This window comes from Triturus cristatus, chromosome 4_1, assembly GCF_964204655.1.
Source record: "Triturus cristatus chromosome 4_1, aTriCri1.1, whole genome shotgun sequence".
NCBI lineage: Eukaryota > Metazoa > Chordata > Amphibia > Caudata > Salamandridae > Triturus > Triturus cristatus.
In genome coordinates this window covers 957867717-957893642 of record NC_140585.1, presented here as the reverse complement: position 1 = coordinate 957893642, position 25926 = coordinate 957867717, and the positions used below count along the sequence as shown (strand labels likewise).

The window sequence follows — 25926 nt, the reverse complement described above, 5'->3', positions numbered from 1 at the left end:
AAAAGGTTCTGATCATAACAGTATGAGCCTGGTAACACATGTCTTTCCTGGGACTCCCAAACAGGTCCTCACACTAATTCTCTGTTAATATTTTTTTCATCATTTTGTTTACTAAATTTTCGCAGATTTTGTAATGTTTTCCCAGCTAATTTGCTGTTTGATACTGATCTAATGTATCCTGGAATCCTCTAGGGAAAATTCTGCAGCTTGCTCAGTAGCTACTTGGGTTAAGCAGAATTAAGGGAGTAAGGCCACCCCCTTAAACTAATAACCCACTTCCTTACACCATGGATTCAGAGAAGGGTAACTTCCAAACTTCCAGCTATTCAGCAGACCGTAGCTCAGCACACACTGAATGTGCATTGGTGTGGCTGAGATGCTGCAGCTGTATTTTTTCGGGATTATGCAATTTCACACAATTAGAGCTTAGAGCAGCATGTCAAGAGTAAGGAGGACATTTGACTGTAACCTCTAATGTAGGAGAGACTATGAAATCCTGCTCAATATGGCTAAAACTGGGGGTTGTGTCCAACCAAGACGGCTGACAACACATCTTGAGCTGAGGCTCCTCAAGCTCCTGGAAGATCCTCATGCATCTGGAGATCCTGTGTGGTGCAGCGCCCACAGGGGGCGAGAGTCACAGAGGAGCACCTGATGACCTTACTGTTGTAGAGAACTGGCGAAATCAACATCTCCGAGAGGCTATTCAACGATTGGGCTTGGCTGTGGGGCCTCCACTTAAGATGGCTACCCGGCCACGCTGATGGCCGTTTGAGATGTCTGTGCCTCCAATAAGTCACAAAGCTGCTACTAGGGGACTCGGACAGCACTGGACATGCCCCTGGTGTATGCCGAGGGGTCCAGATCAGTGACTGTTGATGGCTGAAGCCAGACGACAGAACGGTTCTGGCAAAGGACAGGAACTTAGGCGATTCAATGAATGAGCCAGGAGTAGCTTTGATGTGGTGCAGGGTCTCAGATTGAAGAAGAGCTGCGACAGTTGCAAAGGGAAGCCCCTGCCCTGGGCAATGACCTGGAGAGACTTTCCTGGTTTGCCTCCCCTGTAAGCAGTCAGCCTGCAGAGAAACTGGGGCACACAGTTGACACTGGCGTGTCTTGCCGGCCAATGCAGATCAGGCAGACAGATTCTGAGAAGAGCAGTCACGAGTCTACATTTATTTGGGGTGACCTCTTACAAATGTGGGGGTGGACAGGTGGACATTGCTGAGATGAGCTGGGGCTTCTCTCCTTCATGTGCCCCAGCCTTCCCCCATCTCTGTACATCCCTGCGATACAGTGAGCTCCGGATGCTGCTCTGGTGCTCCCTGAAAAGTGGCACCAGGAAAAGGATGAGCCTGTTACAAATTTACACTGTGACAAGTTCTTGGCCCCCACAATAGAGAACACTGAGACCCAATGAGACCAAGTAGTGGACCTAGGCACTATACACTTTCAAAATACTAAATGTAGCGGAGTTATTCCACACAATGCTGGACCGTAGGGAGGAGAAAAGCTAAATGATAAGTGGTCTCTGGGCCCCAATCCCTTCACAGGCCTTTTGAATTGGGGCAGCTGGGCTTGATCACCCAGGCCATGGAAGCAAATTTGTCCCTGGGAAAGAATAAAAGCCAAAAGAGTGGCGGCAGACCTTTCTGAATGTGCAACACAAGCTCAAGCTCAGATAGTTTGGTCCCAGGACACGCAGGAAATCAGGGAACTGGTGAATCCTGGGATCACATAAATCAAAGAGGATTCGGAGATCCTGAGGAGAGCCAGACATGCACGTATAATCCAAACTTCCTCTTGTCTCGGAAACTGAGATTTTAGCCAACCTGAACAATTAACTCATAGTCAGTATCAGTAGAATATTAATCAGAAAGGACGCATATACAGTCAGCTATAAACCGCTCAGTTGACGGACTACAAATATCCTGTAATTGGTAGTCATACACTCTTACTCCGATGTGCGCAGGTTGACTGTAACATGGGGCACAACCTATCATTTATAACCTCCCACAAACTAAGATGGACCAATTTACAGGGGCTGGACAAGGGGATAAGCGAAAGAAAAATAGTACAGAAGACTGATCCCTGTCAGTTGCAACAGGACCATCTGGTACTCCAATCCTGGCAGCCATCAAAGATTCTAAGGAAGAATTTGAACTGAAAATGGCCACAGAGGTAAACCTTATGAGGGTTGACCTAGGAAAAGTTAAGGAGTGTTATTTACAAACGGAGAACAATGTATGCTATCTGACCAAGGAAGTGGAAGTGCTTCAGGCCATATAAATCCAGGCAAAATATCTAGATAAGAGACTTGAAGATGCAAAGGGTAGGTTGCAGTGTAATCTTCACTTTGTAGGATTCCCAGAGCAAATAATGGATGCCTCAGAAGTCTTCCTTGAAAATCGTATAAAGAATATAATGGACCCAGATAATTTGATGGCGTTTTTTGTCATTGAAAGAGCCTATAGGGCATTGACCTCCTCGCCCCTCTGCCAGTCCACCGCTGGGCTCATCGTCGAGAGACTTTGTCGCAAAAATACTCAACTACAGGGACAGAGATGGCATTCTGCAATGGATCCGGAGACAAGGGGATACGGAGACAAGGGAATCCTAGACTTGAAAGCCATGCTATCAGAATATTTCCAGAATGTACAAGAAAACGGCAGGCCCAAAGAAAATCTTTCCTACCAATAAAACAAAATTAATAAACAAATGTTAAAATGCCTCTTTTTTCATGATCACCCCCATTTCCTGGGGCTGATGCTGTTGGATTTTTTTTTACTCTTTGCTCTCACACCTTGCTAACTAGGCCCCAGTGCATGTGCTTTGACACTTAAAACCTTGTCAAACTGTTTAAAAATCATGGTTTGCACATTCAACTTACCTATACGTCCATAGTATATGGCACTCAGTGGACTCAAGGGCTGTGAGTTAAATGTAATTAGTGGACTGCAGCCCCTATTGTGCCACCACTAAAGTGACAATACAAAACATGTCTTCAGGCCTGCCCCTGAAGCCTGAGAGCGGTTTTAAAACTGCAAATTCAACCTGGCAAAATAAACTTTTTGCCAGGTCCAGACCTTTCTTTTTAATAATGATAAAGTATCCCTAAGATAAGCCCTAAGTTCCTATATGTCAGGGTGAGTGGTATTTAAAAAGTCAGATGTATGTACCTAAGTTTTACATGTCTTGGTAGTGAAAAATCTCTGAAGTTGTTTTTTACTGTGCCAAGACTACATCTCCCATAGAAAAGCACTGGGTTACATTAGAACACCTCATAATGTATGCCTTCACTTTAGGAATAGCTAGAATCATGATTCAATGACTCAAACTAATAGTAATTTAAAATCCAATCTAATTGTCTGGATGGATATTAAATTACTATGTTGAAAAAATGCCACAGGGCACCCCTGGGATCTTTTACCACATTGGTAATGGAGTGGTCAAGAGTATTCCCCGCCCACAGGCTGGCACTGGGCATACATTTTGAACCCTCAGTACCAGCTTCGAAACACGTCTGGACTTGTGGAAGGCAAAAGAAGAACTGGATCTGCAGTTGAACCTGTGGAGAGAGACCCCTTGGCCCTGCTCCCACTTGTACCTAGGACAAAGAAGTAGACTGCAAGGGACAGTTGGCTGACCGCCTGTTAAGCTACAGGGAAACAACAAGCTGCTAGAAGCCCTTCTCCTGAAGAGTCAAGCCAGCCAGTTCCAAATGGAGTTGCCCTAAACTCTGCTGATGGTAGAGTGTTGCCCTCCAAGTGCTATTCCTGAGATCCTGGGACTTTCAGTTGTGTCAAAGTGTACTCTTTCTAACATCCTGAGAAATCTGTGATTTAGAAACTTTTGGCTTCAAAGACCTCCAGAGGGCAGGGACAAACTTGCAATTCGACAAAGGTTTGCTTGCAGCTGGGCCAAAAAGTCAGGTAGCTGCTGCTTGGTGTTTTTCCACAGCAGCAAATCCTTTCTAGCAGGATGTCATGGAAAGGGTATCTGGCCTTGTGGAGCCCTTTTCGGCTACAGCTTGCAGCCTTGCCCTCTGGAGGAATCAGAGCTCAGAAAAAGTGACTAAGTCCGAAGATAGAAATCTTCACCGGGACAAGGTGGCAAAAATATCTGAGCAGCGAGGGATCTTCCTTGGGCATGAATTTTGATTTTCTCCCCTTCAACAGCTTTACAGGGACTTAGTCTTGTGGGACCCATCTAGGCCACAGCCTGCTGCCTTGCCACGCTAAGGAGTTTTGACTTCCATGTCAGAGAAAGTAAAACTTCCAACCGGGTCGAGCCTGGTCGCTTTAGCCATCCAGTGCTCCACCACGGTCTGCCTTAAATTTCAACTTTCACCCAGTCTAGCGTGACCAGGCACCTGCTGTAAGGAAATGCCTCTTTTTGTAAGGTCCCCCCCCAAAAGTTTTGGACTGATACTGCTGGTCTTTCGACTCAGAGTGCAATGAGGCCTGCTAACCAGAGTGCCAGTGCTCTGAACCTTAAACATATATGTTTGTTTGTCCTATACCCAATTGTCATAAGCTAACATTCATAATTTCCTGATAAATGGTACCAGGGTTACCCAGGGCCTGTAAGTTAAGGTTTCCCCTCAGGGACTGCGGCACTGATTATGGGATCCTGAGTAGGACAGGGGTAGTACACAGGTATTAAGTAAAAGAGGGGAACGTACTGATTACTGGGGGAAGCCACAGTTTGTTTTGCTGGGATTAAAAATTGTATGGTTGATCTGTGCATTTGTCAGAACAGTGTTAAGCTGCGTTGTAACTCCATACAAGTGAGCCTGAATATTAAGTCACTGATGAACAGGCTACTTTGGGTGAAATGTAACTGCCTATTTTGCAATCCAACATCAAAACACAACTCAACTCCCCAATACAGAACAAAGGTGAGTAAGCCTTATGACCTATCACATATAACACCCCTACCCAGAGATCGTGTTTTGATAAATTGTCCCTTTGTCCATGTGTCAGGCTACAAGCTCAATAATAATATGAATGGGCCAAACAGGTGTACCCCTTTGTGTCAGCTTTGCCTATAGAGTGGATGTTATCAAATGATGCTGCGGACTCAATTGATGCACAGTGTAGTAGTGCCATACCACCAGTTACAGCAAGGTCAACAACTTTGTGAAACTCACTATATGGTGACCCACTCGCATTCCTTGCCTGCAATTAATCACCACACAGAAAAGGTTACTTTCTTCTACCCAATTCATTTAATTATCATGGCAAATTTTGATCAAATGTATGAACACTAAGATATAGCATAACAAGAGCTTGATATTACACAGGTCTTGCTGATAGGCCTTTTTATGAACCAGGACAAGGAAATAATCTCAGATCATTCAAAGATATATGCCGGACTCTGCCTCGAAATTGGAGGAAACATTATAGCCACTACAGAGGTCCACTTTCAGCAAAAGGCTCTAGAGCTTCGTTCAATCACTTGCCCAGGCCAATGCACCATAGTCTTTTTGCACTTACAAATGCAATCATATATTAATTTTGAAATATGCCTTGTGGAGAGATTTTAGCAATTACATGTTAAGGAGTCTACTCTATTCTCCTGTGTATTAAAGAGAAATGTGATACATAGATAGCATTTGAATTCATCAGTAACCGTCTCAGAGTGGGTTACTTTAGTGTACCCCATTCTCTAAGCCATCAATTTCCAGTTTTGTTTAACCTTAATTGTAGCAACTGAAATTAGTGTTTCACTTTGTTAAAAAAGTTTAAGAGACTAGCATTTTTGGAAATCAGTTCTGGTCTTCCTAATATGAAGAAGTAATACATCTGCCTGTCTCATTGTTCATAACGTTCCTCCCCTAGATAGTCACAAGCACCATACCAGGTGGGAAATTTCATTTATCTAGATGCCAATAATCTAATTATAAGCTGGTTGTTCATTAGCAGGTTTCTGGCATCTTCCTAGCTGCAACCACTTTAACCCATACCTCAGATAGTTACTCTGCTCTTCCTCTTCTTCCGAGTCAGATACTATAACTCTGGCTCCCTATTAAATGATTAATATAAACACCAGGAGACACATTGCTCTGTCACTCGGCTTTGCGTCTAGAGTTTTCAACACATGTGGAAATGACAGACTATCATTATCCAATTTCTCATCTACTATTAACCTCCAGCAACAATCAAAGATGTAAGAACTGATGCTTCTAGTTCCCTTAGAGGAAAATTGTCCACCAGCAACCCTTGATGGCTATCCATAAATATCTCAAAAGACTCATACACTGATATGTCCGAAGCTATTTATTTTAATGAGTTATCGGATTTCATTCTCTTTGCTGTCGGACCTGTTGGCAATAAGAACCAGTTCTCGTTAATGGTAGAGTTGAGAGCCAGTAAAAAAGCATCAACACTATCTAGATCTGCAAATCTGTCATTAAAATATTCATTATCTCAAGTAACATATGCTAAAATTATAGTGTCTAAGAAAAAATACTCACTTAAGGTAATCCAAAGCTTCTTCATCAACACTTACAATACGAATAGTTAGAACATTTTTTTTCTTAACACTTTCTGAAAGGCTAACATGATCAACAGTCGAAAAGGTCAGATTTGCACCCTGCGTGGGATATCAAAGTAAAAACAAATAAATGTGAGAAAATGTTACATAGCTGAATACTATTTTCTCTTCACAATCCTTATACATTTACTTTTTCATATTCTTTTTAAAATATTTTTTCGCTGCTTTGTAAAAATATTTCCATTCTTACATAATCAGGGAAGGAAATACAAGGGAGGAGAGCAACGACAGAAAAAAAGGATTTTAATCAACAGTTCATCAGAGATCTACATCCATAACGATAGCAATTAATGCTTGATATTAAATAGTCGAAAAAGAGCACAGGTGTACATAGTCCATATATGTTAAATATAACAGCTGCAAATGAGTATAATGCCCAGCGGGTTATAACAAACAGTACCAAAACCTGGCTTCCACATCACCACATTCTTAAAGTTCTTGATACATGTCTTTGCCTGAATCCTAAAGTTCTTAAAAGGTCACAAAGCAAATAGTAAATCATGTTAAACAGTTCATAATAGAAAAGTTCAGTGCCTGCAACCCAGACAGAGACATTTGTTATGTTATGTTATTAACACTTATATCGCGCACGGATACTCAAGAGTGTCCCGGCGCAGAAGCCAACTGCCAAAGCAACGGAGCTGAGAGGAACTGTGGATTAATTTAAGAGCAGAGTCTTTAGCTGCTTCTTAAACAGCCTGGGGTCTTGAGTATTCCGCAGTTCAAATGGAAGGGAATTCCAGGCTTCAGCTGCCTTAAAAGATAAAGAACTGCCACCCATTCGAGTGAGGCGAAAGCAGGGTATCACAGCTAGACGCTGCGCGGCTGAACGCAATTGTCTTCAGGGGACATAAAAACCAAAGCGTCTCCTAAAATAAGGCGACCCAGATCCGTGGAGAGCTCTATGGGAAAGAATGAGGGCTTTGAACTGGACACGTTGAGCCAAAGGAAGCCAGTGAAGGTCCCGTAGCTGTTGTTTTACACTCTATCTTCCTGAGATGCCGAGCAGAGTTCTAGCTGCGGCATTTTGTATAGTTTCCAATTTATTCAGCTGGTATCCAGGCAAGCCAAAATACAGTGCATTGGCATAGTCAACATGTTACAAGATAAGGGCATGAGTCACCATTTCCTTGGCTGGCCTGGGTAGCATTGGGAGGAACTTCCTGAGCGATTTAAATGTACCAAAGCACAGTCCGGCAATGTTTTTTTTATCTGCATGGAAAACCAGAGGTCCCCACTGAACCAGACCCCCACATTCTTAATAGGATTGCCAACAGAATTAGACAGAGGGTACTCTGTGGGCCAAAGAGCCTCCCTAAATTGTGGGCGGTAAGACCCATACAGAAGTACCTCAGACTTGTCCTCATTGCACTTAAGCTGAGCCAGCAAGCCATTTAACGATGGCTGAAAGACAATTTTTAGCTCGATCCGGGGACAAGTTGTTTTCCTTTCACATGAAGAGGAGCTGTGTATCATCTGCGTAAGCTATAATCTTGGCTCCCAGCTCCTCTGCTAGATAAATCAGGGGAGTAACATATAGGTTGAAAAGAAGGGGACTCAGAGTGGAGTCCTGCTGAACTCCCGTGGTCACCTTTCTTGCAGCCGAGGGGGAACGGAGGCATCCAAACCTGCTGCGTTCTATCCTCTAGAAATGATTTGAGCCAATCCCAAGCCAGACCCGATATGCCAGTGCTTGAAAGACGATCAAGTAGTCGGCGATGGGGCACCGTATCAAAGGCGACAGAGAGATCCAATAAGATCAGGGCCGCTCTGCCGCCTGTATCCAAACATTCTCTTATAGACTTTTGGATAAGATAAATTACATATATGCAGGATTCATAACTTAATCGGCATAAAAATACTGAGACAAACATCCAGTGCCAAAAAGTGCAATACCCACGTTAGCAAAAAGTGATATCCGGATCTTAATATTTCTTAAAAAATACTATAAAAGTGCAATTGCTTGAGGTATAAAGTGTTTTAACCATACAGATATCTGTTTACGTAAACCATCCAGCAATATCATAAGAGGGCTCCATGGCACCCTTCAATCAGCTTTCAGACTGGCCTGCTGGTGGGAATTTATCCCTTCTGAAAGGGGCCCCCATATTTTCTTTCCTTTCCTCCTGGCCTTCCTTCCATTACACTCATAAAGCGCAGTCTCCAAGTTAAAAACTGAGAAGAAGCTCCCTTGCCATTGTTGGAAGGAGGGGGGTTGTGGTTCAAGCCATGCTGAGGCAATGCAAAGACGACATACTGCCATAGCGTTGAATAGTAAGGGCTCCCGACATGAAGAATCCCCAGACCCATGCCCCCCTAATAGCATCATTTGAGAAGTCATTACCAGGGTGGTTTAAGGACATCTCCCAGAAATTTTGAGATCTCTGATCTGAGTGAGTCTAGCCCTGGTCATATACAAAACATATGGATCAAATCCACTGCAAGAGCTTGACAGTGTGAGCAACGTATACCCTCTATGCCCCCCCACTTAGAAATCTTGCGAGAGTAAACTATAGATCAAATTTTTTTTTGTAATGCTGTGCCTGAAGGCCCAAAGAGCAGAGTCCCGACTGAGCTTCAGAGACTCATAGAAGCTGACATTATTGAAGTCAAATCTCTGCTGGCATTTTTTAGGGCATCCGGTATACCAATGCACAGGTTTAAGAAAGTCGAGCTGATGATACACTTCTTAAACCCTAACAACAAATACAAGAGAAGTACTCTAGAAAACCCAACAAGGTCCCCAGTTTGCTTTTGCATAAAATTGCTAATTTGCAAGTATTTTAAAAATATCCCAGTGATTCAGGTCAAATCTAGCCCGGAGTCCTCAAATTATGCCAAGTTCTGTCCTTGAAAGAAATCCCCCAATTTTAAAAGAACCTGTCTCTCCACCTTAGCAAGCAGGTATCCTGAAATATGTCTAGCAATATCGGATTCCCTGCACTGGAGTATACCAATTCAATCTCCCTAATCCAACCTTTTAACAAAAGGCCGCCCAGTTTTAAAAAGCTGCCCATAGCATTTTGAACCGAACTTTCTGGTAGTAGCTGGTTTCCACCAGCCTTAGCATGCATCCCTTAGCATCTGTTCCACTTATTAGCTCATAGATTGAGGGTGCGTGCTCTATGGGCTAATGTGCCCCATCATTACTTCCCATGAAGAGGTCTCATATACTGGAATGCGGCGGCCAGCTGGTACCCCCGGGTGAAGTCAAATACCTGATCGCTCTACTTGTTTTGCAGTTTGACCATATAAATCTGGAGGCCAGAGCGTCCATTGTTTTAAACCATACGTTTTCAAACTCTAACAGGATAATGCGGAAGAGATATTCTGCAGGAATAGCCTTTTCACAATAATGCACCTACCCACGATGGATAGATGAAGGTTATTTCATCTCCTAAAATCCTGCTTTGCTTTTCTGAATATTGACGCAATATTGGTCTTAGCCAACTGATCAGGTTTTGCACTAATACCTAGATATACTGCCTGCTCAACCACCTGTGAATCCTGAGTGATAATTCACTGCTTCACCACCAATTGCATCATATGGCTATTCAGCAAGTATCCTGAAAAATTGCCCAAGTTGGAGGCATCCTACTCCACTACCAGCAGCGTGGCATCCGGATTTGCAACTTCTGCAACAATGTTGTCGGCATACGCTAAGATTTTCATCTCCCAGTCATGACATCCTACTGGTGATATGGCTGGATTAGCCTCTAAACTACGAATGAAGGGGTCAATATAGAATGCGGATAGCAGGTGAGAGCAAGGGCACCCTTGTCTCGTTCCGCTCTCAATATGGATTGGCCCAGATTGACCTCCTATCATTTGTAGCCAGGCCACAGGTTTGTAATAGAGTGCCTGCGCTGCGTTAATATAAAATATCCCTAATCCAAACAAGCCCATGAGTTTCCATAGATATTCCCACGTGACCCTGTCGAATGCTTTTTCGGCATTCAACAGGGCCACTACCATGGGCTTGTTTGCAACATCAGCTGCGTCGAAGAGTTTTATCACCCCGCGAATATGCTCGGTGGTATCCCTCAGCTTCTCTGTTGTACTGATCTGCACTCCCTCCAACCTTCACCGTGAACACACCCTTTTCTGCCCCTTCCCTGCTGCTCCACCTACTATGACCAACAAAAACCCAAGTTACCCAGACTCTCCTCCCACTCATCCCCCCATGGCCCACCCCATTCCCTCCCTGACCCCTCACCACCCTCCCGCCACCAACCACACTGGCCCATGGCTCTTGTGTGTGCCCCTGCAGGCTACCCCCCGGCTCCCAATGTATATACCCAAGCGTGTTTATCAATCAGAGGAGCACACAAAAAAGGGGAGACAACCCCTCAAGTCCTAAGAGTTCTCAGAAGGGGAAAAAGAGAAGAAATCAATCCCAATAAAAACTGAATCTCCTCTGTTACAGTGCGTATTAGACCACCAATCTGGGAGGCACAAAAGTAAAAATTATCCAGTATCTAAGATAATAAGCCGAACTTTAATCACTATATCTCAGCAAATTCATAAAAGTTTAGAAATAGAAAGACCCTCCCCCTCCCAACAGAATGAATAAGGCTTTAAACCCACTTCGCCCAGACAAAGACCAATGAGAGGATCTAGAGAGACTGTAGTTAGTGTTGTGGGGCAAGGCTGTCCGAAACTCCTTCGCCTGAATCTTAGAGGTAAAGGTTCAAGTTTTGCCCTTAAAGATGATTTTCAATCGGGCAGGGGCTAATAAAAAAGCTACTGCCCCAGCCTCTTGGAAGGGATACATCAGCTGTCTTAAACACCACCTGCGCTCCACGGTGACGTGGCATAAATCAGGGCGTACAAAAAATGAGAGACCGTTCGAGCACTGCTGGGCATCAGGTCGGGCCTTCTCAAAAATAGCTGGTCTAAGAAGAAAATTCCCAAAATAGACCAGCACTGCTCTAGGACAGCTCTCATTCGCCCCATCGAGGTGGCCCTGCTTTTTACGCATTAGTGGGAATCTGTGCAATCTCTGTACCTTCGTCTCCCAGTTCCACGACACGAGTTCTGGGAAGGAATTTTTGAGAAGGTCTAACATAAATGTTCTAATGTCATTGCCTTTGACCCCCTTCTTTATCCAGAGAAACCTTAGGTTGTTCCACCTTTGACAACTCTCAAAGTCTTCGATCTTTCACATGATATCACAGAGCTGTCCTTCCTGAGTTTCAACCTGTCCCTTATGGACCTTCCCGTCAGTTTCTACTATTGTTGCTCTTTCTTCTATGACATTGAGTTTTTCACCAATCTCTGCACATGATTTGGACACTTTCTTAAATCCTCTTTTAGTTGCTTAGTAGCTAGCCGGGCTCTTCGGCTCTAGGCCAGGGTTTCTGCTTAGTGCACTTTGATTGTGCCATAGATAAGCTTTAATGTTGGTTCACCTGGTTCAACTTCAATGCCTGTGTGAGTAGTACCCTTGCAGATAAATGAGCTCTCATGCCCACAATCCTGGGTCAGTAGTCGAGTATCTGAATAGTCCTATTTTATAGCAGATGCCGTCTGGGGCTCTTTGTTTTTTTTGTTTGTTTTTTTGTTTTTTTTTTTTAATTTATACCGCGCGGCTACCACTCCAAGGAGCATCTTGGCGCTAAATCAACCAGCTGGAAAAGTTGAGGGGGGAAGACATAATTCACACAGGTACCAAGACTACACCATTGCCAGGCAAGCCGCATCAGTAAGAGAAAAGATCCATGTTTTCAGAGCCTTTCTGAATTGAGCCTCCTGCGACAAGGAACGAATGAAGGAGGGAAGACCATTCCAAGCCTTAGCGCCCAAGACGAAGAGAGATTTGCCACCCTTGGTGGCTAGCTTGAATTTAGGGATGGTGAGCAGATTCAATCCTGAGGATCTCAAGCAACGTGCCGGATGGTAACGTTTAAAGCCATTACACAAATACTTCGGGCCTTGCTGATGGAAGGCCCTAAAAGTAAGTAGAAGGATCTTAAAAAGAATCCTTTTACCAATAGGGAGCCAGTGGAGTGTGTTCAGTGCGGCTGATGCAGATGATTTACGAGGCCAGCGTAGTACTAGACGAGCCGCAGCGTGCTGGACTATTTGTAGTTTACGTAGAACAGTTTTAGTGGTTCCAGCGTATAAACTATTACAATAGTCCAGCCTGGAGGTAATCAGAGCAACTGCGACTGTCTTCCTAGCTGGCAATGGCAGGAGGTCAAAAAACTTCCTCAGTGATTTTATTATACCAAAGCATGAGCCTGCTACTGTCAGCGCTTGTTGTTTGAAGGATAGCTGGCAATCAAACCTAATGCCCAAATTCCGGGCAGAGGTGATGGTCATAGGGGGAACTTCAGCATCCTCAGGCCAGCAAGTTGTTGGGGAAAACAAATTTTGTTTACCAAAAGGGATAATTTCTGTTTTGCCAGCGTTGCATTTAAGGTGATTGTCCGCCATCCAATGAAAAGTAGCAGCTAGGCACTGTCTGAGATTGTCCTCACTTTCTAAATGGTCACCATCTAGTACTAAAATAGGCTGAGTATCATCAGCATATGAAACACTACTAATCTGGAAGCTTGTAATTAGTTTCATCAGGGGGACCATATATAAGTTGAAGAGCAGAGGACTCAAGCTTGATCCCTGAGGAACTCCAGAGCAAAGGGGTCTGGCCTCCGATTGAAAATTACCAAGCACTGTAACTTGTTGTCTGTTAGTAAGAAAGTTTTTTAGCCAGGCCAGAACCGCCCCACCTACTCCTGCGGCAGCCAGACGGTTCAGAAGGATGTTATAAGAAACCGTATCAAAGGCTGCCGACAGGTCAAGTAGGATTAATACGGCTTTCTTACCCCGGTCCAAGGCCATCCGAAGGGTCTCTGCTGTATACAGCAGGGCAGATTCAGTGGAATGATTAGATCTGAACCCTGACTGATTGGAATGCAGAATGTTATTATCTTCCAAGAAACTCGTGAGCTGGTAATTCACGAACTTCTCAGTCATTTTGGATAGAGCGGGGAGCAGGGATATTGGCCGTAAATTAGAGAGGGTGGTCGGGTCGGCCAGTGCTTTTTTTTGAAGAGGCTTAAGAGCAGCAAGTTTCCAGTCATTTGGAATATCCGCTGTGGCAAGAGATGAGTTAATGATCCCATTAATAATGGGATTCATTACTGTGGCTAGAGTATGTAGGACTAATGCGGGACATGGATCAAAAGGTGAGCCCGATTTGCAGGCAAGAATAGCCTTTAAAGAGTCTTCTAGCGTTACGTGAGAGAATGTTTCTAGGGAAGCAGTGCTTTCCTTGCTCTCAATGTTCTCCATAATATCTGTGAATTCTACCGTGGACGAAGTTTGGGGGAAGGTCTTAACAATGTCCACGATCTTATTTTCAAAATACAGTGCAATTTCATCACAGAGTTTCTGGGATGGCGGGATTTCCTGCCGAAGAACTAACGGATTGGTAAAATCTTTAACTATTTTAAAAATTTCTTTCTCCTTGTTGCCTTGAGCTGCCATAGAAATGGCCTGGAGAAAATGGGCTTTCTTAGCTGATTTTATATGAGCATGATAGGTTCTTCTTGCTTGTTTATAGATGTCCCGCGCAGAGGCTTCATATAACCTGCGCCATCTCCGTTCCAGTTTTTTTAGCTCTGTCAGTTCTAACCGAAGGGCAGATGAGAACCAAGGGGCTTTCCTCTTTGTTGTTCTGGTACTAGAACTTGAGATCCGGGATCTAATGGGGTCTAATTGGTGGCCTATCTTATTTAACCAATCACAAAAACCTTGATTGTCTCCAGTAGTGTTCCCTGTTGTCCTAGGAGCAGTAGCTATAAGCGATTCAATCAGCTCGGGTCTCATAGATAAATTCTTCCAATTAGGTTTACACATAGACTTAGAAGTGGGAGTCTTGTGACGATTCGGTCTCATAGTTTTGTGATTTAATAAAATATAAAAAGGTATGAAAAAATGGTCAGACCAGATCTGTGGGCAGGGTGAATTTACAACAAGACTGGTGGAGTTGGAGCACTACAGTTGAAACTGGTTTCCCTAGCCTCTTCAGCCGTTCTCCGACATTTAACTGCAGTTCCTGCTGCCGTGGAGAAGATGCTTTCACTGGCCTCAGACAGGGAGGCACTAGCTTCATCCTCACTATCTGGGGTTGAGACCAGTGGACTCTGACTCGTCAGCGAAGGACTAAACCCTATGCCCTCCCTTCCAACAGAAGTCCAGGTTCTGGTTATTTCTGGACTTGTGCGCTCTAGGGTCATTATCGCCTGAAACCTCCAAGACAGAGAGATTGGAGTCCTTCTTCCCACTAGCAGTCAGTCCTCCACTGTCCAGTTTACCCTGAGTTAGCGCATTTGGCCCGGTGCCGTCATCCGTCTGCAGGGTATGGTCTTCCTTACTTTAAGGGCTCAGAGTGCCAGGACCAGTCATGCCTGAAACTGGCTCAGATCTTCCTCCGCTATTGCCCCCAGTTTGACCCATTACCTGCTGAGCATTAGCAAAGATCTCCTTGAGTCTTGTTAGGCGAGCTTTGCAATCTGCTGAGGAGACGGTAGAAGCAGGCTCCAACATTACACTCTGTGCAGGTATGTTACATGCAGTCACTTGTGGTCCCCTGACCAATTTCCACGACAATGCTGCTGCTATTGGACAGAGGGACCCAGCACTCCTTACCCTGAGCTGCCATGTCAGTGAGCTCTATGGATACTGGCGGGCCTGGCTTACAAAGCTGGGCGGCAGCTTGAAAGAACTCGGTAATGGCCGGCTGCGGGGACTTGCACTGTAGAGGCCCAGTGGTACCAGGGGCGCCAAAATTCTTCTCTGTTGCCCCCAGTGGATCAAACCCCTTGTTAGTGAGACCAGGGTCAGCTGGGCTGCCTGCAGTGGCCTGATCTTTCCTTGGTCTGCTGGATGCCAGTGTGGTATCTTGGAGCTCTGTTCTATCACAGGTGGCTTTGGCTTTCTTTTTGCACCGTACTTTGGATGCTTTGTGTGCCTTTAGATCTGTCAGCGCCCAGCCCAATCAATTAATCAGGCGTTTGTTAAGCGCGACGACTCACTCATAAGGGTCTCAAGGCGTTAGGGTGGGGGGGGGTGCAGGTTCTAGTCCATCAAGGAGGGGGGGGGTCGGTCAAAGAGCCAGTTTTTGAGGTTTTCTTGCGAAGATGGGAAGCGGTGTTGTCAGTCGGAGGTGGGGCGCAAAGGCGTTCCAGGCTCTGGTCGCGAGGAAGGAGAAGGAGCGGCCTCCCGATCTGGTCTTTCTGGTGCGGGAGACCATGGCATAGGAGAGCTGGACTGATCGTAGGGTCCTTTGGGGAGCGTGGAAATTGAGTCGGGGGTTCAGGTATGCTGGTCCGGTGTTGTGGAGGGCCTTGTGTGCGTGGTTGAGCATCTTGAAGGTGACACCTGCCACGATGGAGAGCCAGTGGAGTGTGCGCAGGTGCTGGGAAATGTGGCAGTGTCTTGGCAGGTTGAGGATCAGTCTTGCAGCGGCGTTCTGGATGTTCTGTTGCTTGTGGGTGTGGATTTTGTTTATTTCCGGCGTAGAGTGCGTTGCCGTAGTCGAGTCTGCTGGTGACCAGGGCGCGAGTGACGGTCTTTCTGTGTTAGAGGGGGATCCATTTGAAGGTCTTACGTAGGAGGCCGAGAGTGTGGAAGAAGGAGGACAAGAAGGAGTTGATCTGGCGGTCCATTTTGAGCTCGGAGTCCAGGATGATTTCCAGGTTGTGTGCGTGGTCCGTGGGGGTGGGCGGGTTTCCGAGGGCCACACGGTGTTGTTCCAGGCGTCGGGGTTTGGGCCCAAGATGAGTACTTCTGTCTTGTTGGTGTTTAGCTGTAGGCAGCTGGTTTTCATCCATTTGGCGTCTGCTTCCATGCCTTCTCGAAAGTTGTGTCTGGTGGTGTTGGGTTCGTTGGATAGGGAGAGGATGAGTTGGGTGTCGTCTGCGTATGACACGATGTTGAGTCCGTAGGTTCTGACGATGGGGGTGAGTGGAGACATGTAGATGTTGAAGAGCGTAGGGCTGAGGGAGGACCACTGAGGGACTCCGCAGGTGGTTGGTGTAGGGTCCGAGAGTAAAGGGGGGAGTCTGACCCGTTCTGCCGGAGAGGAAGGAGCAGATCCATTCGAGGGCCTTGTCCTGGATCCCTGCGTCGAGGAGTCTGCATATTAGGGTACGGTGACAGACTGTGTTGAACGCCGCTGAGAGGTCTAGGAGGATGAGGGCTACTGTTTATCCTTTGTCCAGTAGGTAGTGGATGTCGTCTGTTGCGATGAGGAGGGCGGTTTCCATACGCTGTATGCCCAATGCCACAAGTCCTCTGAATGCGGTCCCCGACACTCGTCCGGTGAACGACCTCAATTAGGCACACCTTCTGAAACTCCACTGCAAACCATACTGAGTGGGTGGTGTTATTGCCAGAGAATAAGCTAGCGCTCACTTGCATACAACTGCACCTTTGGAGAGCCGCATCCCCGCCTCTCTGCTACTCAAACTCCCATCCATACGTAGCTCAGAGGGGAACGAGCCTACAGCAGCGTTCCTCGTTCACCATCTTGCCCCCGGCCTGGGCCTGAATCAAACTGTATACCCCAATACGAAAAGGTGCGTGGTTTCTCGATACTTGTGCCACCAAATGAGAAACAACAGGGCTTAGTAGGCCTCCAGCCAGGTCAGTACGATTGCCTTATTCAGGTTAGTTTTAAAATTTAGGTCATACAAATATGAGGCAAAGGCATCCAAACGTTTTTGTAGACCACTGGCGGTCTTGGACATTAAAACATGTCAACCACATAAAGTAGTATTGTGACAAAGTGGTTGTTAACTTTAGACATATTTAAGCCCTTTTCAAGAAGGAATAATTCTAAATTGTTAATAAACAGATTAAAAAGCTGGGAAGCAAACAAACAAACGTGTCTTACAACCCTTCCTATAGTGGAGGGATTGGTACACTCTCCATTAACTTCAAATTTCACTCTTGCCGAGGAACTCCGGTACAATTACCACAAAAAAAATTACAATGTGATACACAATCAAGTGCACTGGCCAATTCCATAAAGGCAAGATGGATTGTGCCTTGTTTCGTCATAATGTATTTGCCAATCAACATCTGAAACTTTTGTTATTGTTCTACAGTGCCCTTTCATTTTCTATACTGCATGCCTGTCAAACTTTTGTTCTCCTCTGCCCAACATTCCAGAATGATACATTGCACAACATTCACCAGTGTATTGCTTGGACTTTCCAAAAGGATGGTTGTTAAACAAGCATTTTTCACAGTAGTTTAATCACCGTGTAATAGCTCAACAATATGTTTCAAATGTGCACTGGCCTGCACTTTAATTAGCGTAAAAAAAAAGTGGACAAACATGATCCATATTTCTTTGCACTGACTATTCACATATTCCAAATACAAAAAATTAAATGATTAAATAATATAATAAGCTGCTATGCACACTGCACTTTACAATGTGGTATCTGGGCAAAATGAGCTGCAAGTTAATGGTTAATTCGGTATCTTTTGTCCTTTTAATGGATTGTTAATATATGTGGGACTTTGGATTCTCAACCATTTAATGTCTTTTAGTGTCCGAAATTTTAGGCATTTATGCGGCTTAGTTAAAGCTATGCATTTTGTTAAAATTGATCTAACTGTATTACTAATTTTTATGACATTTGGGATAGTCTATTTAGCCCTGCCAACATTTGCTGTATTCCTGCAAACCTTATTTCCACCATGCAGAGAATAAATTCAAAATGTTGGTATTTTTTGCTTCCATGCCTTTGGAGTTTCGAGTGATCGCAAAAGCATATAATGATATAAGGCCCTGATTATTGTCAAAAAGTTATAGTAGGGTGTGGGCAATGAACACATCCAGACAAGGAACTGGAACCCTAAACTAATGCCTGTGATTACAGTGGAGTGCAGATATATGGGATCTAACAGCCTTTTGTGCCAAGCAACTGGGACATCAGCTCTGTTCTCCAATCTTCCACTTTGAAATTATGGAAGGGATTATATAAAAGTAAAAAATTGAATGCAACTGCAAATCCCTTGATATAATAGGTGTTAGGGTGTAGTGTATACCTAATATGACTGGCTTAATGTAGGTGGGGCCGTTTGGTGTGCCTGACCTGGTTTTCTATTTTTCTGTCCACCTAGATGAATCATCTGTTTTCCTTTTCATTAGTATTTAGTAGTAATGGTAAGGATTTGAGGTCTGAAAAAGCAAGGGGATGGTCTGCAAAAAATATTATTCAGGGCAAAAGGTTCTAGTAAAATAGATTATTTTCCCTTTAAGAGCTATTTAGAAAGGTGAGTTCCAATTTCCAGATATTTTTTTTTTAAAAGTTGCCTTTCATAACCCTAACTGTAGTTTCATTTTAACAAATGGCTTGAATTGAGTCCCCAGAACAAAAATCACCCATAATCCAGATCTTAGTGTCCTGCCACACAAACTAAAATGAGTCATGAAAAATTCCAGGCATGTCTAGAAGTCCCCAGCATATATTTGATGCATGGAGTAGTGAAAGCACAGACATTTAATATCTCCTCAGACCTGAAAGAAAATCTACTCTTTTGAAATTTATCAACTTGAATAAGCACAGGTTGCCAGTTTTAAAAGTGTATGTCTGTCTAAAAAAAGATGTCAAAGAAAGTTGGAGCTATCTCAATGTTTTGGGAAATATGATACTCATTGCAATCAAGTTATACTTGTGTCGGCCTGGTAACGCTCATCCATCTCTACCTTTCGCTGCATTGGTATGCCCACCCAGGATTTTTATTTTGCCAAATAAATCTAAATTAAGGCTCCTAGTTTGCAGGAAAAAAGATTGGGATGTAAAGAGTCAGGGACCAAAATATTTCCAAACATTTTGGTAGCTGTGAGAAAGTGGATTAATAGTTCAGGGTGGTGGTAGACCACCACAAGTAATAATGTCACTGTTTTTGCAAGGCCCAGTTAAGACTTCAGTAATTTAAACCTAAGTGTAAAACATGGTAGCTATGGGACGGAGCAGACCGGCTTAACTTAAGAAAATTTGTAAAGAATTTAAAAGTTCTAAAACAGATAGAAAAGTTAAAAGAACAACACAATGAAAATCCCACTCCAATGTCTAAAAATAGAGAACAATTTAATGAGCAAAATAATGCCAAAATAACAAAAATATAAAAAGGAGTACCGAAGATTTTAATTTCTAAAGGTTTAAATGAAAATAGTGCCAAGAAGCATTCAATGCTAGCCACAGTCATCTGGTTGTGCTTGACTGGTGCCTAGGTCAAACGCAATGGAGCAACGGTTGGAAACAGAAACCACGTTCGACCCAGTTACATACCTTACCTTCAAGTCTCTGAAATGCAGGTCAAAAATCCTCAGGAGGGGGGCGTGGCTTAGCGAGCCAGCATGGCGGACATCTTCCGAGTAGGCTCCGTCCAGCCCTTCATTAATCCTTCCTTTATCCTGCTTCTCTGGCCACGATACCCTCCGCCTGCTGTGCCTGGTGGTGGTGGGACGCGGCGACGCTTGTTGGTGGTGTGCTGGGGGCCGGAATGGCATCCTGCAGCGGCGGCGGGATTGGATCGTCGCTGAGGCCTGTGGGCGGCGCTGAGACCGCAGCCTCGAGTGCTGCCCGACTGGCGGATTCCAGAGCGGTAGTGCGGTTGTGGATAGGGTGGCCCCCCGCTGGTGGCGCGGAGTGAGTCACCCTGCTGGTGAGATTTCCTGTGTGGTGCCCAGCCCCCACCCCCCATATTGATCGGCGGTCGGTCGGACCGACGGGGTGAGAGTTGGCGCCCAGGGAGGTGTTTTCTGCTGCAGCCGCCATTTTGGCCCCCCGGCGGTGGAGCTCCCGGGACCCGTGTCTGGCCTGGTGGTGTTGGTGGTCGGCGGAGGCTCGCCCTGCCTGGGGCTTTGCTGGCTTGGACATCGTTGAGCCGGGGCCTGGTGCGTGGCCCCCGGGCTGCAGAGGCTGGCGCATCCTTCGTGGCTTGTGAGTGGGCTTCCGCCCATCCGTTCTGGGCCTCCGGTGATTCCCGGCCTTCGCAGGAGATCGTTCCCATTTGTCGGCAGCCAGATCGGGCTGCGGGGAGGACCCGGGCGACACGGGGTGAGTGGTCGCATCCCCCGCTGGGCCCAAGCTTGTGCTGTGGTGGACCGGTGGTAGTGGCCAGCTCTCTGCGGGTGGACTTGGGTCCCTGCCCTCCCCCCCGTCTTCTCCAGGTCTGTGTGGGGGTTTTGGCGGTGCTGTCGGACCGCGTGGTGGTGCAGGGTGGCGACCGCGACCTGCAGAGTCTACAGAGTCTCTTGGATGGCCCAGGGGTGCATCCTGCCCGTCCCCGGGGGCCTTACTGCGGCCCTGTGGGGGTACCATTGAGGACCCAGGCTCCAGGGCATACTGCGATATTGGGGCCCGTGCGGTGCCTTGTGTGAACCCTCATCGCCCGCAGGGTCACTGTGGGACACCGACATTCACCCGTTGGGCGGCGTGGAGCGGTGCCAATTGGCGCACAAGGATTAGGGACACTCGGCGAGGGCATCCTGACAGCCGCATCGGCAGTGGGATCGAGCTGCGCGGACCGCTGCCAGACAGTAGTGTCGCCCCTGTGCTACCTACGATACCCCACCGGGGTGCACATTGATAGAGCCTGCCTGTTGGGAGGGGGATCAATAAGGTACACCTGGCCCACCATGACGAGAGACAAAATCGGTGGAGGGGGCTCTGCGGTGGCGGCTGGTGGGCCCAGGGTAATGTTCCAGACAATGCCGCCCTCCTGGCGGCAATCACCCAATCCAGGGACGCCCTTGATGCCAAGATAGGGGCGGTGGGCTCAGACGTTATGTTGCTGCGCTAGGACCTGCGGAATGCGGTGGCACGCATCGCTGAGACTGAGACGCGGATCTCTGGCCTGGAGGATGTGGTGACGACCCTGCAACATTGAGTGACATCTCTAGAGACTACTCAGCGGGGCTTGGCGTCTAGGGTGGAGGATGCGGAGGGCAGGGTGCGACGCAACAACCTCCGCTTTGTTGGTTTTCCGGAAGGGTGTGAGTCTGGAAACATGGAGAGGTTTATCACCCAGTGGCTGGAGGGATGGCTGCCCCCCGACTCCCTATCTAAATGCTTTGTGGTGGAACGGGCACATAGAGCCTTGATGCAGAAGCCTCCCCCAGTGGCTCGGCCGCGGGCAGTGATTGAGAAACGACTTAACTATCATGATCGGGATGTGATCCTGAAGCAAGCCAGGGACCAAGAACCTTTGCAGTATAACAATGCTCGTATCCTGATATTCCCGGACTATACTAAACAGACCCAAAAAGCGGCAGTCATTCCTCGCGGCTAAGGCCCGCCTGCGGGAACTCAAACTTCCATATGCGTTGCTCTACCCGGCCCGGTTGAGGGTGGTCTATCGCTCCTGCACGTATTTTTTTGACTCTCCGGAGGAGATTTTCCGTTGGATGGATGAGACGGTGCGGCTGCGCCCTCACTCCCCGCCCGGGAGAGAATCTGACTCCTCCTCGAGTGGTGTGGTCCAGAGTGTGCCCGGTGGCCGGGGGAGAGGGTCTCCCTGCTCCAGGTCCAGGAGGCAGTCCAAATCCCGCAATGCTCCGTCGCGTGTGGGATCTGCTTCGGATCAAGCGGCACCAGCTGACTGATTAATTTCTGTGCATGTGTATCTACAATTCTGAGAAATGTTCGTAGTGGTCAGAGGAGCCCGATGAGGGCCGGTATCTCTGTCGGTTATTCCAGATGGGGGTGGGGGCTTAGGGACAATGGGCTGTAGTTTGGGGATCCATTAGTGGGTGAGGGGAGGTTCCCCCTGTTGGGGTCTGCCTGCTCTGCCTGCTGCGACAGGTACTTCACCGTTTCCGAGGTACAGGGTGGGGGGGGGGGGGGGTTGGTTGGGTTGTTCAGAGGAATTGTCGCTGTTCTTTCATCGCACTGTCCACTTGCAGGTCGGGGTCGTGCTGTGTGGCATGTCTTGGGCCACCAGAGCTTTTCATGTTCCTGATGTTTTGGCATGGCTGCCACTGCGGGTAGATTGCTAGATTCCTTGGGGTCCCTGCGCATTTTGAGCTGGAATGTCAGAGGGGCGCTAGATAAGATTAAGCGTGGCGCTACCCTTAAGCAGGCTAAACGCGCCAGCGCTGATATCTTGATGCTACAAGAGACACACCTTATGGGGACTAAAGCACTCTGTTTTCAGCGCTTCGGATATACCCAAGTGTTTCATGCGGGCTTTGTGCAGGGTTTGAGGGGAGTGGCGGTCTTGATCCACGGACGAGTCCCTTATATCCACATTAGAACGTGGGGGGATGCGCAGTGCAGATATATTTTCCTACAGGGTACGTTGAGGGGTGAGTCCATGATTTTTGGTAGCGTCTATGCCCCACCGCCGCTGTCCTGGGGTTTTGTAGAGAAACTTGTGAACGTGTGGACAGATATCCCAGAGGGCCTGGCAGTGATTGGTGGGGACTGGAACGATGTGCTAGATATTGCTCGACAGGTGGAGGCCCGACGGGGCCCCGATGGTTCGCAATCCCACCAAGCTTTATTCCCTCGTGCTGGGCCAGAATTGGGATGACCCATGGCGTCAGTTGCATGGCGGGACTCCGGGGTTCACCTATCTCTCGGCGGTCCACGACTCCTTCGCTCGTATTGATTATATCTTCGTGTCTCGGGGGGATGCTGGCAGGGTGGTGGAGGCTGACATTCTCCCTCGAGGGCCATCTGATCACTCGCCCGTGGCCATTACACTGCGTGCTGGCCTTGCGCGAGGACCTTTCCGGTGGTGCCTCTCCACATGGAATCTCCAAAAGGCAGAGTATAGGGAACACATGGGGGACACCATAGACCACTATTTGTCACATAATGTGGGAACGGTGTTGGCGGCGGCGTCTCTGTGGGAGGCGATGAAGCCCACACTTCGTGGGGTGGCCATCTCTTTCTGCTTTGCGGCCCGCAGGGCCCGAAGGGAATCTCTTATTCGGGCAGAGGCGAAGATCTTGGACCTAGAAGCGCGCAGTGGAAGCGAGGGGGGCGGCTGGTCCGCCGCCAGTTGTCGCTAGCGCAACAGGATTATTCGTCCCTTTTGCTAGAAGAAGCCAGACAGGCGTGGCTGGCAACCTGCAGCAGGATATATCAGTGGGGGGACAAGTCGAGCAAACTCTTACATAGATTGTGTCAAGGGGCGACGGGCTCCCTGGGCCTCCCGGGTATAGTCGGTCCCGATGGAATACCGATCTCGGATCCGTCTGCCATCGCAGAAAGTTTTGCGGTCTATTATGCGGACCTCTATGCTCCCCGAGAATGTCTGTCGGCAGAGGTTATTGCCCGATTTTTGGATGATCTTCTACCCAGAACTCTGACTGATGAGGTAAGCGCGGACCTTGACCGCCCATTCTCGGCAGATGAACTGAATTCTGCTCTCCAGGAGCTGCAGCCCGGTAAGGCGTCGGGTCCTAATGGTTTCCCGAATGAATTCTTTAAACGGTACTTCCGGCAGCTTGGTCCCCATTATTGCAGGGTCGTGGAAGAGGCTAGGGAGAATGGTCGTTTGCCCAGAGATTGGCGGCATGCTGAGGTGGTGGTTTTCCACAAACCCGGCAGGCCCCCTGAACACCATGCATCTTACCGTCCCATCTCTCTTCTCAACGTCGAGGCTAAGGTTCTGGCCAAGGCGCTTGCTAATCGCCTCCGTCCCCATGTCTCATCTATTGTCCATCGGGACCAGGCAGGGTTTATGCCTCAGCGGGCGACCCGTCACAATATTCGTAGAGCTCATACAGCAATCGCGGCAGCCGAGAGCTTGGGGGTGCGCGCGGCCTTATTGCTTGTGGATATGGATCGAGCTTTTGATTCATTGAGCTGGGAATATCTATTCGCCCTCCTACGCAGATTGAATCTAGGACCCCGCTTTCTCTCCTATCTGACGCTACTTTACACGGACATAACAGCGTCTGTACGCGTGGCGGGTTCTGTCTCGTCGGTCTTTCCCATTGGTCGAGGCACCAGGCAGGGGTGCCCCCTGTCACCCTATCTGTTCGCCCTGGCAATGGAGCCCCTAGCTACATGGGTGCGTATTGATGCGCAGGTGTCAGGGCTTGAATGGGCCAACGGACTGTCGGATCGTATAGCTTTATATGCGGACGATGTACTATTCTTTCTTACTCAGCTGGATGGGACTGCCCCGCGGTTGCTGCGTAGCAGGTGTTTGGGGAGACTACGGGCCTTTATATGAATGAGCGTAAGTCTACCCTGTGGGTCCTGGGTGGAGGGGCTGACCCGGGTTCTTGGGCCTCCGCGGTGCAGGTGGCGCATGGGGGGCTGAAATACTTGGATGTGTTTCTTTCGGACGCGCGGTCGACCCCTTGGGAAAGGAACTTGGTGCCGGTGTGGAACAGGGTGCGTGAAGATCTTGGAGTCTGGTCCACATGCCCCTATCTATATATGGCCGTTCGGCCTTTTTGAAAGATGGTCTCTCTTCCTCGCTTGCTGTACCAGCTGCAAAACCATCCATATCCTATCTCCCCGGGTTGGTTCCACCAGGTCAATGCTGCCTTGGGCCAGTTTCTCTGGGGCGGGGGTGTTGTTAAGGTGGCTCTCCGTACTTGCTTTAAATCCACGTACTGTGGGGGACTCGCAACTTCCGACATTCTCTCGTACTATATGGCCTCACACCTGTTGGATCCTAACAAATGGTGGTATGGCGACAGGTCGGATCCAGCGTATACCCTAGAGCGCCGTTTGATGGGAGATCACTCACTACATACACTTCTCTATTCTGCGCCCTTGAGGCGTACTTTGCCAAGTGTGACACAGTTGGTGCTTCAGGTTTGGAGACAGGCGTTGGGGAGGATGGGCTAGTGGAATCGCCTAACTTGTGAGACGCCGCTTTGGCATGATGGGCGTCTGCCGCAGTTGGCAGCCTTGCCCGGCTTCCATGACTGGGATGTGATTGGGATCTCCACCCTGGGCGATGTCATGAGGGGACTTGTCCTGAAATCATTTCAGGACTTGCAGAAGGACTTTCAAATGCCGCGCACACAATTTTTTTAATATTTGCAGTTCTGGCAGGCTCTCTCTCCTAGCTTGGTGGGTCTGGGAGAGCTGGCCGACTTCAGTCGAAAGTTTTCATGGGGGACCTGCGGGACCATAAGATATCAAAAATGTACCAGTCTCTGGTAACGCACTGCTCCCCATCTCTGCAGCGTCTCTGCAGGGCATGGGAGGAGGATGTGGGCTCACTTGAGGAGGAGGACTGGACGGAGGCCCTGGCCTCCCCACCTGGGGCGGCTATTGCTGTGAGCCTTCGACTTATCCAGTTTAAATACCTTCATAGAGTACATTTTACTAGAGTCAGACTGTACAGGGCTGGTCTGGTGGCATC

The 25926-nt window shown here is 47.5% G+C and overlaps 1 protein-coding gene across 3 annotated transcripts in view; it reads right to left on the bottom strand.

Annotated features, from left to right (window-relative positions):
• Positions 1-25926, bottom strand: part of CAPS2 (calcyphosine 2) — an 825864-nt gene that overhangs the window by 329411 nt on the left and 470527 nt on the right. For all 3 annotated transcript variants that reach the window (XM_085653843.1, XM_085653845.1, XM_085653844.1), the window contains one exon: positions 6479-6597. In XM_085653843.1, the coding sequence (XP_085509969.1) occupies positions 6479-6597 (119 nt within the window). The remainder of the gene's footprint in view (positions 1-6478; positions 6598-25926) is intronic.